The sequence below is a fragment of the Tursiops truncatus genome, chromosome 11 (genome assembly GCF_011762595.2).
Source record: "Tursiops truncatus isolate mTurTru1 chromosome 11, mTurTru1.mat.Y, whole genome shotgun sequence".
NCBI lineage: Eukaryota > Metazoa > Chordata > Mammalia > Artiodactyla > Delphinidae > Tursiops > Tursiops truncatus.
Window position 1 is genome coordinate 88,226,182 of NC_047044.1, and position 17,042 is coordinate 88,243,223.

At 37.1% G+C, this 17,042-nt stretch overlaps 1 protein-coding gene across 6 annotated transcripts in view; it reads right to left on the reverse strand.

Annotated features, from left to right (window-relative positions):
* The window catches only part of PIK3C2G (phosphatidylinositol-4-phosphate 3-kinase catalytic subunit type 2 gamma), a 366,119-nt gene that overhangs the window by 287,975 nt on the left and 61,102 nt on the right, over positions 1-17,042 (reverse strand). For all 6 annotated transcript variants that reach the window (XM_019936917.3, XM_019936884.3, XM_073788986.1 and 3 more), the window contains exons 6-8: positions 15,210-15,312; positions 10,718-10,788; positions 6,311-6,374 (exon numbers count right to left, since the gene is read on the reverse strand). In XM_019936917.3, coding sequence (XP_019792476.2) covers positions 6,311-6,374; positions 10,718-10,788; positions 15,210-15,312 — 238 coding nt within the window. The remainder of the gene's footprint in view (positions 1-6,310; positions 6,375-10,717; positions 10,789-15,209; positions 15,313-17,042) is intronic.

The following is a 17,042-nucleotide window of genomic DNA, read 5'->3' on the forward strand; positions in this document are numbered from 1 at the left end:
ATCTTTCCGGACTGGGGCACGAACCCGTGTCCCCTGCATCGGCAGGCGGACTCTCAACCACTGCGCCACCAGGGAAGCCCTGTGATCAGTAATCTTTGATGTTACTGTTGTAATTGTTTTGGGGCACCATGAACCTCACCCATATAAGATGGCAAACTTAATCTATACATACTGTTTTGCCTGCTCTGCTTACTGGCTGTTCCCCTATCTGTCTCCCTCTCCTTGGGCCACCCTCTTCCCTGAGACACAAAACTTTTGAAATTACGCCAATTAATAACCCTATAATAGCCTCTAAGTGTTCACGTGAAAGGGAGAGTTGCATATCTCCCACCTTAAATCAAAAGCTAGAAATGATTACGCTTAGTGAGGATATCATTTGACATTAAGCATGTCGAAAGCGGAGACACGCCAGAAGCTAGATCTCTTGCACCAAACAGTTAGCCAAGTTGTAAATGCAAAGGAAAAGTGCTTGAAGGAAATTAAAAGTGCTACTCCAGTGAACATAGGGATGATAAGATATCGAAACAGCCTTACAGCTGACATGAAGAAAGTTGCAGTGGTCTGGATAGAAGATCAAACCAGCCACAGCATTCCCTTAAGCCAAAGCTTAATCCAGAACAAGGCCCTAACTCTTCAATTCTAAGAAAGCTAAGAGAGGTGAGGAAGTTTCAGAAAAAGAGTTTGAAGCTAGCAGAGCTTGGTTCATGAGGTTTAAGGAAAGAAGTTGTCTCTCTAGCATAAAGGTACAAGATGAAGCAGCACTGCTGATGTAGAAGCTGCAGCAAGGTATCCAGAAGATCTAGTTAAGGTAATTAATGAAGGTAGCTACACTAAACAACAGATTTTCAATGTATGTAGACAAAACAGCCTTCTCTTGGAAAAAGAAACCACATAGGACTTTCATGGCTAAAGAGGAGAAGTCAATGCCTGGTTTCAAAGCTTCAAAGGACAGGCTGACTCTCTTGTTTGGGGCTAATGCAGTTGGTGACTTTAAGTTGAACCCAGTGCTCATTTACCATGCTGAAAATCCTAGGGCCCTTAGGAATTATGCAAAATCTACTCTGCCTGTGCTCTATAAATGGCACAAAAAAGCTTGGATGACAGTATATCTATTTACAACATGGTTTACTGAATATTTTAAGCCCACCGTTGAGACCTACTGCTCAGAAAAAGAGATTCCTTTCAAAATATTGATATTATGCATATGGTCAAGAGCTCTGATGAAGATGTACAGTGAGATTAATGTCGTTTACATATCTGCTTATACAACATCCATTCTGCAGCCCATGGATCAAGAAGTAATTTTGACTTTTAAGTCTTATTATTTAAGAAATGCATTCTGTAAGCTATAGTTGCCATAGATAGTGATTCCTTTGATGGATCTGGGCAAGGTCAATTGAAAACATTCAGGAAAGGATTCACTATCCTAGATGCCCTTAGGAACATTTGTGACTCAAAAGAAAAGGTCAAAATATCAACATTCATAGGATTCCAACATTAATAGGAGTTGAAATCAAGAAGTTGATTCCAACCCTCGTGGATGACTTTGAGGAGTTCAAGACTTCAGTGGAAGAAGTAACGGCAGTATGTGGTAGAAACAGCCAGAGCACTAGAATTAGAAGTGGAGCCTGAAGGTGGGATTAAATTGCTGCAATCTCATGATAAAACCTGAACAGATGAGGAGTTGCTTCTTATGGAGGAGCCAAGAAAGTGGTTTCTTGAGATGGAATCTACTTCTGGTGAAGATGTTGTGCAGATTGTTGAAATGACAATGAAGGATTTAGAATATTAAATAAACTTAGTTGATAAAGCAGTGGTGGGGTTTGAGAGGAATTGACTCCAATTTTGAAAGAAGTTCTACTGTGGGTAAAATGCTGTCAAACAGCATTGCATGCCACAGAGAAATCGTTCATGAAAGGAAGAATCAATTAATGTGGCAGACTTCATTGTTGTCTTAAGAAACTGCCACTGCCACTCCAACCTTCAGCAACCACGACCCTGATCAGTCAGCAGCCGTCAACATCAAGGCAGGCTCCTCCATCAGCAAAAAAGATTACAACTCACTGCAGGCTCAGATGATGGTTGACGTTTTTTTAGCAATAAATTATTTTTTAACTAAGGTATGTACATTGTGGAGTTTTTTTGACATAATGCTATTACACACTTAATAGACCACAGTATAGTGTAAACATAACTTTTATATATACTGGGAAACCAAAAAAATCATGTGACTCATTTTAGTGCCATATTTACTTTATAGTGGTGGTGTGGAACTGAATCTGAAATATCTTTGAGGTGCCTGTATTGATAATGGATGCATAGTTTGGTGCTGAAATGGCAAAGAAAAGCTACAACATGGCTTTTCACCAAAGGACATCTCTTATGTAGAAGAAAAGAGATATGAAGTGGTGTAAAAGCAGATCCTATGATACTGGCAATATTTTGTACCAAACTTATTGTGTAATAAGATAGTCTGCTTAGTTCTTTAATGGGTATGTGTGTGTGTGTGTGTGTGTGTGTATGTTCTTCGTATATTATATAATTCACTGCACAAATCTTAAATCATCAGATCATGTTATTCTTTTGACAAAAACCTTTAATTCTGTATCTCACTAGGAATGCAGATTATGTTGGTTAGTGATTATCTTCCTTATTGAAGATCTTTCAGTTTTCTTCTTCTTCATGTCTGGCAGTGTTTCAATCTGCCCTTTATTTCTGCTAAGGTAGGTTCCAGTTCTGCAAAGGTGTTTTATTTCCCTTGTAACCTGACTTTTTCTCCTTCATGTCTTTGACTTCTCCTTTTGTGACCTTTCAGCTGGTCCTTGTTACCAATTCATTTCACCCTGTTTTCTTCTTATGATTTTTTACTCCTTTCCGACCTCTTATATTCTGTTGTGAACACAAATCAGTTTTGTGACATTTTTCTTCTAGATCCTATACTTTAGTAATAGTGTTAAAAATAACAACTCTAATAGCAATAAAATAACACTTGTACTTATCTTTTCTTGAACATTTTTTATCTTCCAGCCACTATATAATATTAAGCACATTACATCTACTGTTCAGTTAATTTTAAAAAATCATCACATTATTTTATTATCTTCACTCTAGTGATGAATAATATAAACTCAATGATGGCTGAATAAAAGCTTCCCTAGTGGCAGAGGGTTTGCAAATATGTTTACCTGACTTTGGAATCTCTGCTCCTAAATTCTGTCTTTACTGCCACTCTGATTAAATTATGTTTGATATCAAAACTTCTGAAAATCCAACAATTGATCTGCTTGTTACTAAGAAAGCTTCAGTTCAAAAAAGGAAATATATACTATCAGATCCCTATGTGCCCCCTTTCTTTCTCCTTATAAATGGAATTTTTGGTCTCTCTCTCGAGGCTAAATATTGTTGGATTTTGGTCTTGAGGAGAGGAAAGTGTGAGTTAAGAATTATTCTGCCTTCCTCATTGAATTACTTATACCTGAATAATAGAGGTGCTATATTTTTCTGATTATCTAGTTGGTACATCCTCTGAGCCATGGGCTTGATGGTAAAGGGTTTGGAGGCTTTTAGCTCATTTCACACCAGGCAGATGTTTCATAAAGCCAAACTACATTTGGAAGCATGAATAGATTTTTCTCAATCCAGATCCATCTGGTTTACAATTAGTTCATCAGTTACTAGATCCTAGTGTAGGTTTGTCATCAGTGGTAGACATTGCTAACTGTCTCTAAAGGTCCTACTTGGCATTTAAATAAAATTTTGGAGACAATGCACTAGAGGCTACTAGGAAAAAGCAACTTTGAATCAGAAGCTGATTCTTCCATCTAGATTGAAATCTGGTTTTACGTTGCTTTGTCCTGTACATACACCACTCTATGTGCATTATGTGAATATTCTGTCTTTCCAACTAGATCATCAGCAATTTCAGAGCATGGTTCTGATTTTGATTTCTGTTGATTCCAGTGAGTAAATAGTTCAGTAATTTGTACTAAGTAAACATTAAGTAATACCTTAGGGGAAAATTCTTTCTCTTTCTTCTATTCTTAATTTCTCCTAAATGTTAGAGATGAATTCAGAATATAGCATGAATACAGAAGACATTCATTAATTATGAGTAGAAGAGAGGGAAAAAATGCCCAAAGAAAAAGCTTTATGTAAGTTACTTACAAAATCAGCCATTTAACAAACATAATAGTTAGGATGCCCAATCTGAAATAAGTCTAAAATATGTTAATAGCAATTACTGTTATCCATATTATTCAGTAATATCATGGCATATTTATTCAGCCTGCTTGTTACCTTTTTGCAAATCATGTAATAATCCATGTTTGAGAAATATAAAAATTATTCTTCAAATTGGTACTGTTTTCAAGGCTGATGAAATGCTACTTAATGCACTTGTCAAACAAATAGAAAGTACAAAATTGTGAATTGATAATATCACAGTCTGTCCTCATTTCTTAGATATTTAGCTATTGATGCTTCGTAGGAAGAATGTCATTTAAAAAGTTCATTGTTTTGGGGGGAGTTCATGTGGAAAATTGCAGACACTGTGGCCTATTTATAAAATAATTCAGATGTGGGTGATAATTATTTGCCAGTGATAATATAAAGATAGTATTTCTTTGATGTTTTGCCAACTTTTCAGTCATTTTGGAACAATTGGTTTCTTTCAAAGTGAAAACATTGGAGGCTTCATATGTAAGTGGTATGATCAAACTTCTATATTTGGAAATTAAGAACTGTTACAGATTCTCAACAATTGGTGTTTGTGTGTTTGTAAAAAGATATCTATGATACATGAGCAGTACTGAGACATTTAGATAATTAAAATTCATCCATAAGTAAGTTATGATAACCTCAAAAGTATATCTGTGTCTAGTCAAGAGATATAAATGATCTAGGAATGAAGTCTTAATGTGCCCTGGGTACCTGGTAAATTTCAAATTCTATGCTAGAAAGAATGACTATGACAAAGAAGTAGTAATTATGACACTTTTATGAAACTTAATTTAATTGTGAATTTTTTTCACATTCCACATTTTAAACTTCCAGATTCAGGCCAGGCTCAAGAAAGAAAAATGGAATCAGAGTGAGAGGATAACTATTTGGGAAGGAATATGAGCTGTGTATTTGTCATCACCATATCTTTACATATTTATGTGGAATTCATGTATGAGTTTGGTATCTACATCGAGAAATATAATTTATTATTTTCAGAACACTTTACTGTTTTTAATATTAGGAGTAGTTACTTAAGATCTGTATCCTTTTATATATATCTAGAGTTATTTTTTTTAATGGAAAAAGGAGTCTTGTTTTCAACACATTCTCTTACCTCATTTTCTGTAATCATACAATGTTTTATCTGTGGAAGACTGATCCTTCCCTGGAAGAACAAGCTATAAGAAATGATCTGCTTAATGGTGACTACAACTTGGATGCCCAATAGGTGGCCAAATCTCAGTAGTCTTGGACTGAATCCATTATGTTCCCTGCCAAGCTAGCTTCTCCTATCTTCACTGTTTTAGTTAATTGACATCTCCATGCAGTCAGTCAGCAGCCAGGAATCTGGAGGTATTCTAAACACTGTGTTCTTTCATTGTTCACAGTTTTTCACCAAATCATGTAAATTACAGATTTTCACCTGTTATGAATCTGTCTCCTCCTGTCCTACCCTATAGTAGAGCTTTTGTTCATGCCCTCCTCATTTCTTTGGGTTAATGAAATGTACTACAGTCACCCATCTGTCATTTTACTGCCCTGCATAATGGCTCTGTGTCGTCAGCTGATAAATTAGAAAATCATTAAATTGTCCATAAAATGTCCTTAAGACCCTAGTAACTTGGTTCCTGCTTGTCCCTTTCATCTGGTCTTTTTCCAGGCTGTCACCTTGAGCCCTAATTTTAGCCTTTCCAAAGTACATACAGTTTCCTAATCACACCAGGCTGTTTGCTACCTGCTCTGTTCATGTTGTTGTATGCTTAAAGTTATCCCTACTTCCCACTTTCCTTACTACGCTCTTTCTCTGGCTGGCTTAGTTATTTTTCAATACTCGGATCAAAGAAGGAAAATTGATAACCCTATTTTGTGTGTCCTGTATACACATAGGTCTTTCATAGTACCTATGACACTTTATTACACACATCTGTTTACTTGTCTGTTTTGCCATGATAGAATGAAAGTCACTCAAGTGTAGACCCCCTGCTTTATTCATTTTTGTATCTCCAGAAACTTGCAAAGCTTTAGAAAAAAGAGTAGAAAATTAATAAAATCTTATTGAATTAATTAAAGAAGTAACAAAAGGTAATACCTGGGTTTTCAATAGGTATTTCAGGTGGGAGTCATATTTTTTGATTACTGTTGAGAGACATTGTCTGGAAAGAAAAAAAGAACTTTGTTTAAAGTTGGGTAGGAAAACTTATATTAACTTTAGCACATTTATCACAAGTTCTGCTTTGTCCATGTTTCTATAGCAAACATGGTTTAAAAAGGATTACTGTTGACATACTTTTAAATGTCATTTCAGATGGATACCTTATAAACTTGGTATAACTTAATAGACTACAAACGTATTTGAAAACTTTAGAACTCCAGAGAAATCCATGACAACTTAACCAAACCTCTGAAAGACTGTTCATTATATCAAACTACTCTTAATTTAAAATATAAGTTGCAAAGGGATTCATAAGCAGATAATGACAAATAAATTGAGAAATATGCAAAACTTTTCAGAGAATTGCTTTTAGAATTAATGACATATACTTATCATAGATGGTGTTGTCTTTGACACCAAACCTCTGGGTTTTCTGGTATTTTTGCTTTTGTCTCTAAGCTTCTCTTAATGCTTCAGCTTTATCTATACTTAGGTGGAATAGACGTGAGTTGAGCAGAGATTCTTTTGGCTTCACTGTTTAAAATTATTTTCCCAAATGTTATTAACTTTCCCTTCCTGTTTGTCCTGAAAACTCCTGAATTGAATTGAATAATCAGTCATACAACACAAAGCACAGTGTTAAAAACACACCAATATATTTTACAGTAGCTGCCTTCTCAGTCTTTATTAAGTTACCACTTTAGTTAGAGAAAATGCATAGAATATGTAAAAGTCCATGGAGGAGTTGGAAAGGAACTGTGAAAGATTTTGGCTATTGGAGGAGTTTAATATAAAACCTCATCCTAAAATTTAAAAAGAAAAAAACCCTCAAGAATTCACCTGCTTCAGCACCTTTCTATTAGGTATTATATCTATTTTATAGAAAACTCCTAGGAACCAATGAAGGTATGTGATTTGCCCAACTTCTAAGAGGAAGTCAAGTCAGAGAAGAGGGACACTGAAATCAAATCTTGTGCTTTGTACTTAAGCTTGTGCGCTCTAGTGCTTGGTCTCATCACATCATAAAGTGGTCTGAGGAAGGCAGGCAGAGTAGCATATTGTATTTCAGAAAGCAAAGTCCTGGGGGTCACCAAGATGGCGCAATAAGAGATCCCAGCCTCTCTCTCCTCACAAAGATCAACAGATAGCTATCCACGGACAAAAACAGCTCTGGGGAGAGCTCAGGAAACCACCCAAGAAACTTCAACAACACAGTGGGGAAAAAAAAAGCCCTGAGAATAATTCCATAAAGAGGGAAGAGAGAATAGCTTCATTTTGCCTGCATCAACCCATCCTCCAGGCCAACACTGCTCAGTGCCAGGAGGGAAATCCCCTGCTAGAACGAGGTCCCCTCTCTTGGAAAAGAGGAGTGGGGTGAGCGAGCAGCTTCCCCAGCCTTGTGGGACACTGCATGAAGGACCTGCATTGCTTTCATCTCACCCAGAGACCAGCAAAGCTGAGATGGATAAAGGTGGCTAGAACAAGGAAGAAGGGCAGTGGCTACCAGCATCAGCCATGCAGTGGGAGTTACCATGGATCCCAGCCGGCTGCTCTGCAGAAAGCCTCAGTAACTTTCCCTACTGAAGAAACCAATAGCCAGCACAGCTGCCACAGACCCCCTGTAGATTTCATTGGTTTTGTTTTCCTCCACTGCACTGCCCCTGCCAGACCCTGAGATCCGCACTTGCAGCTAGCCCAGGCCTCAGTGGCTGCTCAAGTGCAAGGTGCAAGTCTGTTCCCCATGACTGACCCCTTCCAACAGCCCCTCCAGCTGTGCACCTGCATGCCACTAGCCTAGCCTCTGTCACTGACGTCCACTGCCATGTACACATCTGTGGTGAGATCTGGCACCTATGAGAGTGCACACTGACAGCCAAGATCCCCACAGCTGTGTCTGGGGCAGATTTGGCCCTTTCTCCTGTCACTGGTCTGCACCACTGGGCTCATCTGCAGCTAGCCCCCAAGCTGTGCACCTGCGCACCCTTGTCCTGACTCTCGTCACTGGCTTTTACTGCCATGCACGTGCCCATGGAGAGCGACTGCAGCCACAGAAGTGCACTCCAACAGCCAGGATCCCTGCAGCTGCCAGTGCACCCACAGTCCTAACCCTTGAGACTGGCACTGCCCCCCACCCCCCAACTATATGAGTGTCTGCAGCCAGCCCCTGCCACTCCACAGGCGCCTGCAGCTGGCCCCCAGAGCTGTGAGTATGTACACCACCAGCTCCAGCAGCAACTGCTGCCTGCCCTGGTCTCTAGCTGCTGGACCTGGAGGCACCACTGAGGATCGCAACAGCCCTCGCAGCTACTGCAGATCCCCCCCACAGTGCTTACCGAGGACCACACGGTTGTCGATGCTGTGGACCCCAGTGACCTGAGCTGAGGAGACATCGTGACCCCCCACCCCCGACCTGGCGTTGTCTCACAACCCTGCACTTGGTGCCCGTCACCACTAGGCCCAGGGTCACAGCACGTTCCAGTTGGCCCTCGCCTGTAGGTGAAGGTCTTTCCGTACTGAAGCCAGCCCATAAAGTCTGGAAGAGGTGACTGCTTCTTCCTGTATACAGACAACTTTGCAAGGCTACAAGATCACAGTGAATCAGGGAAATATGACACCACCAAAAGAATACAGTAAACTTCCAGCAACTGACCCCAAAGAAATGGAGATACAAGAATTGTCTGACAATTCAAAATGATTGTCCTAAAGATGCTCAGAGGACCACAAGAGAACACAGAAAAAGAATTTAATGCACTTAGCGTAACAATACAAGAACAGAATGAGAAATTCAACAAAGAGGTAGAAAACATAAGAAAGAACCAAACAGAAATCTTTGTGCTAAAGAATACAATGACTGAGCTGAAGAATTTGATAGACTAGACCAAGCAGAAGACTCAGTAAACTCAAAGACAGATTTCTTGAAATTACCCAATTGGAGGAACAACAAAAAGAAGAAAAGGAATGAAGAAATGTCTGTCAACTATACTTCAATAAAAAAATACAGTAAAAAAAGAAAAGTGAGCGAATAAATCCTATGGTACTCACAGCCTCCTTTTGTCTCTCTGTACACTAGGTAGCAGCCACCTACAAGTCACGGCCCTCCACAGAACAGTTCAAAACAGGTCTCTGATTCCCAGGGATTCCCCAATTTTTAAAGAATTTGTCAGGTTTGATGCCTCTCTCTGCATTTGTTGTTGTGGTAGTTGTTGATTTATAAATTTATTTTGGAATACAGCCTTTGTTTAATATGCCATTTTGATGGGGACCTATCTGATGCATGTAATTAGCAATACAGTAAAAATTTGGATTAAATTATATCAAAAGTCCTCTTAAGTTTTACCCATTCTATGATTTTATGGTACGAGGCTGAATACTGGGGGGGAGGGGGGGAGAAAGACACAAAAAAGGGAAAAAAAATGGAAAGATATGATAGTTTAATGAAAGAATGTGGCCTTTGCAAATTGCAGACAGCCCTGATTTGAATCCTAACAAACTGAGCAGCTGACCCCAGGCAAGTTATTTACCCTTCCAGAACTTCAGTTTCCTTGATTCTGAAGTAAGATAATATGTATTCTTATGGGGTTGTGGGGAGAATTACATGAGACAATATATACAAAATGTATTAGAACTCCAGGAAGTGATAGCTATTATTAATAGTCACTAAAAACAATTTAAACCCATTCTTATATCAGGCTGTGCTTTAGAGATTTATGACATACCTCCCACACTCCCTTTTTTGCTCATTCAACTCAGAACAACTTTAATTCCAGATAAAGGCAGCCTGTAGCACTGATATCTTCTCCCAGGTTAGCTTCCTGATAGGTTTGTTCTTTCAAATAATACATGCATATGTTGAGATATCAGACTCAATTAGGATATGTTCATTTGCTGTCACTTGAGTTTTCCAATTTGAAGTCACACTCCTCTGTTTATAATGTACCAATTATTTTCAGGGTGTTCCAGAAAGGAATTTAAAGCAGGATATGGTGACTTTCAAACTATGGGAATTCAGTTATACAAAGAGCTTAGTGACACATGCACAATCAAATTTACAAAATGAATGAGGAAAAAAATCCTTGAAAATGTAATAACCGGTAGCAGAGATATTTTTAAATGAATGTTAGATTGTTCTGGAAGGTGTTAGCAGCTCTTCAGATGTATCTGAATAGCTGTGAAGAATAGATAATTATTAACAGAATTTGCCAAAGGGAAATATCTATTAAAAGTACAATAGCTTCCACAGTACTAGTGAAAGGACAGTTATTACAATCAACTGAAAAATATTGTGATTTGGCACTTGAGAACTCAGTCAGAAAGTAGTCTTGGAACAGGAATAAAATGTCTTACCTGGATACTTTCCAAATAGGCATAACTTCTAGAAGTTGGTTCAGATGAAACTGACTGTGGTCATCTTCATGCTGTAGACAGCAGAATATATTAATATTTATAGAGCGAATAGGAACGAATACCAGATAAAAATAGGTCCATAACTTCCTGCTGTCATTTTATTCACCTCTTTTGATAACTCTCATTTATCATTTTAATACTTTGTTTTAAAAACCTTATAAGACTCTCCTCAACTGTATAAGCATTCTTTTCAAAAGTAAAACAGAAAGCTGAGCTTTGGTTGATGATAAACCCCAAGGATAGTTGAAAAACAACCTGCCATCACCAAGGTCAAACATTAATTTCTCCCGGCAGGAAGGCAGTTTTTCAGACACCAGTTCTCCCACATATGTGCACATTTTCTTTACATTTAGGCCACAAATCCGTGGCAGTATAAGACTTGACAGCTTGCCAGATTGGCCGGCAGACACAGAATGGACTCCTCCTTTTTTCAGATTTTCCATACCTTGCCACCAAAACGTCAGCATAAGAGAACCTTCCATCTCATGAACATTCAATTATGCTGATGAAAGACAACTACTGATAGGTGTAAGTTCCAGGAGTTATCAGATGGCACTGTATTTTTCTCCCAAGATGAGCAGGAACTACTCGTCTTAAAATATGAGTCCTCTGGTCCACATGTATGCATGCACACACACACACACACACACACACACACACACACGTCATAACTCCTTGATTAGCTCTTCTGGAATGGGCATCCATGAAAACCCTATGCAAGTCTGCAGAAAATGCAAATATACTCCATCATAATTGCACTTTTTCACCACACAGTGACGTTAAGTTTGACAGCTGAATGAGTCCCTCCATGCCTGGGGTGCATGTAATCCTGTATGTCAGTACACACACAATGTATTTTTAAAGCTGCCTATTAGAACTTCTGACAGAAAACATCAGAAGGAAAACCTTTACATGGCTTAAGATCAAAGGTAAATTAATTTTTATATTGGGTTGTATTGTGAGAAAGAAGAAGGAAACTAAGTAACATGGAAAGAATAAGGTTATTGTTATAATACCTTGAGTGCATGCTATGAAAAAAGAATGCTTTGTAGAAATGCTAAGGAGCTTGAAAACATGAGGCTTACTCAGTAGGAATTTACCTCTAGAGTCAATGGCTGATGAAATCTGGAAGTATCATAGTGGTTAAGACAAATTTTTCTGCAGTAGAGAAAGCAAAACTTTAGGCATGGAGAGGACAGTGAAAGGGAAGGGAAAATAGAGAGTGAAAACCAGAGCCAGAATAGAGGTAGTAAGATTTGAAGTGTAGTATTTGGCATTTGCCTTATTTCAGAAGTTAAAACCAAAGCAGCATATAAATAATATGACTTATTTGAATCTTTCTGAATAGCATAATCATATTCATTTAAAAACCACTTTACTTGGCTTCCAGAGATACTTTTGGGGGAGGGGGAATTGTCCATTGTCATACAGTGACTTAACAAGAAAAAAATTTTATCTAAAGGATCTCAAAGAGTTGGAGGAAAGTTTGAGCAGTTGTCCGTGGAATATATTGTGCAATTTATTTTTCTCCAAAAGTGAGGGCCATACCTTTGTCTTAAGAAAAACATAAAGGTATTTTTTTCGTTTTTTTCATACAGAAATCTATTGCTGTAAATGTTTTGTGAATGTTTTCTTGAACTAGAAAGAAATCTTAATTTTATGATTAATGTCTACAATGTTGGCAATACTTTTGATCAAACTTGAAAGGAAGAAAAAATTTTTAAAAAGTGTCAGCCATTCACATCACTTCTAATCAAGACAGGAATTTAAAATTTTTGAAATATAGGATGATTTCTAAAGACTGTCAATGTGTTTTATGAATAATCTCATGGAACATGAATTAAATCACTATATATCAGTGTAATAGAAGTGAGTTTAAAATAGAAAAGCCATCTAAGATGAATTGAGCTTTGCAATGCCTTTTACAATTAGAATACTCTGAAATATCTACTGAAAGTTGATGGTGTCAATAAATTTAATAGAATGATAGCTATCATTATATTCCTAATATTATATAAAAAGAATATTATCAAGCCAATTTTATGTTGTTTTACTAGAAAGAAAATTTAGTTATTCATAAATGTTTAGCTTACAGCTGAAATTATGAAAATCATAGATAATTTTGACATTATTTTAAATAATAAGAGAGAAGACCATTCACCATTCCCTTACCATAGATATGTAAAAGAAAAAAATCATTGGTCATTTATTTTAAATATAGCAATTCAGACCATGAAGAAGGGTCACAAATTGATAAACTTTCTCAGTTATATTAAATTAATCAGCATACTATGTCTGTTCCTGAAAGAATATTTTATAAAACAAGGCAATTATTATTTTTTTATTTTCTTCAAATACAAGGTTTTCAATTGAAATTATAATCTAATCTACTCAATGGGTATTAAAAGTTTACAACAAAAAGTGTGATGCATCAGATTGCAACATATACATCATTTTGACATAACACACCAATGTCTATGCTCCTCAATATTTTCAATATCATGAGTAAATTTTTGAAATTTTAAGTGTCTTAACTAACATTAATAAAGTTTTACAGTTTTTAGTAGTAAAAGACTAAAATATCATATAGTCTAACATCCTATTGTTTTTGCTTTAGGGCTGTTATGAATTAATACATGTAAAGCCCTAATAACAGTGCCTGGCACCTAATATATACTTAATGTGGTTAATTATCATTGAATACCTATCATGGCCCAGACTTTGGGGTATGTAGATAAAGCTGTGGAAAACAAAACAACACCAAAAAAACATAAAGGTAGAATTTTGACTAATCGCTCTGAAACCACATCTAAAACTTTTGAGTGTAGCCCATAAGTTCTAAGTGTTTTTGTAATATAAATTGGTAGCATAAGGTATGTGAAGACTCACTGACTGGGCTCAAATCCAAGGTCCTCTACTTACCAGCTCCGTGAATGTGACCTGAGGAAAGTCATGAGCACGCTGGGATTTAGTGTCCTTATTTATTTATTTTTTTTGCTGTACGCGGGCCTCTCACTCTTGTGGCCTCTCCCGTTGCGGAGCACGGAGCACGGGCTCCTGACGGGCAGGCTCAGCGGCCTTGACTCACGGGCCCAGCCGCTCCGTGGCATGTGGGATCTTCCCGGACTGGGGCACGAACCCGCATCCCCTGCATCGGCAGGCGGACTCTCAACCACTGCGCCACCAGGGAAGCCCTAGTCCTTATTTTTAATAATATTTGACACGTGGAATTGTTGTAAAGAGTAAATATGATAGAAATATTTAAGTTGCAGATGTAAAATATATGCTGGATACATATTACATCAAAGTAGTGGAGTTATATGCATTTCAGAATAAACCTTAATTTACATGAAACTGAAATATGTTTGATGTGTGAATTACTACCAATGTGATAGTTTCTTTTTTCTTTAGCAATATACAACTTCTAAACAAGAGTAGAAATTTGAATTATACATTTTCTCTCCCACCCCCCACTGAAATGAAACATGATAATTTCAGCTTTTTCATCAACACTGAGGACAATTTGAAGACTCTTAGATTTATTAATACTGAGGGTATTAGTTGTACTTTATAATGTTTCTTTGTGGAGAGTTCAGATGCATGGCCCTGGAGCTGTCAACACTGGCTGAGCTGGGTACCAATTCCAAAAGACATTTCTAAACAACTCTCTTTTGGCCTCATTATGTTATGTTCCACATAGATATATTGCAACCTAATGCACCACCTGACACTTTTTATGATGAAGCACCTCAGACTAGAAAAAAAAAAATCATGCACTGGAAGTCTGTTATCTGATGTAAATGACAGGGTGATGGGATTTTTGCCTAAAGCAGGTAATTGGAAGATTCTACAGATAAAAACTGCTAAAATATCAAAGTTTAGTGCATACTGTGCAATTTGGGTTTGAAGTAACTCAAGACACAACACAGGGAATAAAATTTATATCTAACACCATGAAACTGTCTTTAAAGCACAGTAATCCCTTTCTAAGTAGTTTTATTATATATATTATGAATATTAATCTGTCCTGATTTAAACTGTGTTGACACCACCGTAGTCTTCAGATAGAACAAAAGTTGTGTTATTTTTCTTCCTTCCATTGTTTCCCCTTTACTTTTTCTATTCCATTCATTTCCTGGTGGATTCATGGATAGTATGAATAAGATAACATTAATAAGTTACTCATAAATGATTTTTCAAGAGACTAGTAGATTTATCATACTGAGGTTGCAGTAGTGTGTTCATGTAATTGCTTCAGTCCAAATTGTTAACAGACATAAAGATAAATATTATGTTTCAGTAAATATACTCAAATAAATATGTATTCATTAAACATATTTTAATCACAAAATGGCAACAATCCGTAAGGATGGGAATATTGTCCTTAAAGTAATACATTTGCTAATTGAAACCAAAGCTAAGAAAGTCTTACCTTTCGAGATAACTTTCCTGGAGAGTCCCTATTTTTCTGTAGATTAAGTTGAATAACAGATTTATTTTTCTGAAATATTCTGTGGCTTCCCAAATAGTGATCACTGAAAGAGAAAAAAAAAATAGTTACTTCCTCCTATAATTTCCCCAAGTATATGTTCTCCTCCCTGACTTCATTTGCTTTTGTTTTTGAAACTTAGTCTGGTTAAAAGTTTTATATCTATCCCTAGTTTTATTTATATCTATCTATCTACCTATCTATCTACTATCTATCTATCTACCTATCTATCTATCATCTATCTAATATGTATATATATGTATATATCTCCTCATATTTTAAAAAATATTTATTTATTATTTATGTATTTTGGCTGCACCGGGTCTTAACTGCGGCATGCGGGATCTTTAGTGGCAGCATGTGACTTCTTAGTTGCAGCATGTGGACTCTTAGTTGTGGCATGCATGTGGGATCTAGTTTCCTGACCAGGGATCAAACCCCGGGCCCCTGCATTGGGAGCTCGGAGTCCTACCCACTGGACCACCAGGGAGATCCTTCCTCATATTGTTTTAAATGACAAGATATTACACGTATTTTCAAATGCATTACGTTAGAAGATGACTAGACACATTTAGAATAGACATAATAAAGAATACTTAACATATTCGAAGTTACTTTCACCCAGCCATCGCAAAGCTGAGGACAACATGCTTCTGGGAGGTCTAAGTGATGTCACAAAGTGTTTGTGGGGACCACTGTATTAAGGAAGCAGAGCCGTGTGGTAGAAATCTCATTGGCTTTAGAGACAGATTTACTAGCTTTGTGACCTTAGGCCAATTAAACTGTCTGAAACTCAGTATTTTCCTTTTTAGAGTTGGGATATTAATGTCTACGTCAAAGGTTTGACAAGCAGATTAAACAAAAAATATCCTTACACATTTCAAAAATTTCTAATGGTGTAATTATATTTTCCCTCTCCCTCCCTGCCTCCCTCCCTTCCTTCCTCTCTCTGTAAATATTTCCTAATCACAAATTAAATGATGAGCAGAATGAACTACTGATTCACCACAGTGTTTGGAATACAATCTGATTCCACTTCTTTTAAATGAAAGGCTTTTATTATATGATCTCCTTTATAGATTTAAATTTTGATATTTATAGTGACTTAGTCATTAAAAAGGATGAATTATGTTAATGTAGCACTTTAAGGATTTTGGTTAAATACATGAAAGATTTCAGGAGAAAAAAAAACACTCATTAAAAATTTGGGGCCCTTCAGGTGATGTATTCATTTATCTGGAAAACCCATTAGATGTTTGGGACCACCTATTTCTAACAATGTCCGACAAATAGAGCATTACTCTGTTGATATCTACTATATTCTCTGTAAATGTTATTTTGACAACTGCTATTTTTTAAGAAAATCCAACACCTATCCATTTTGGTGAGTGTTAGTGTTCACAGCATGTGTTCCCCCTTCTATTCCCATTCCTCCCATTAGTCTAAACTAGATTCCTGTTCCATTGCTATCAAAGGGCTCTTATATTGTTCCTTGAGTTATTTCTACTGTGAGTCCAGACATAAGACATGGCCAGTGTATTCCCTGAGTTTCTGGAATCATTGATTCCTGCCTTCCTCCAAGGGCCATTCCCATATTCTATCACGTATACTCAGGTTCCTCTCGTTTCATTTCCCCCAACCCTAATTCTTCTTTCCACACTTAGAATTCTGTTTTCCTCTTCCTATTCTGGGAACCACTTGAAGAGCAGAGACCCACCTTGCTCTAAAAGCTTCCTTTTCTTCAATGTGTTGAAGTCTGGACTCTGGACCCCAGTA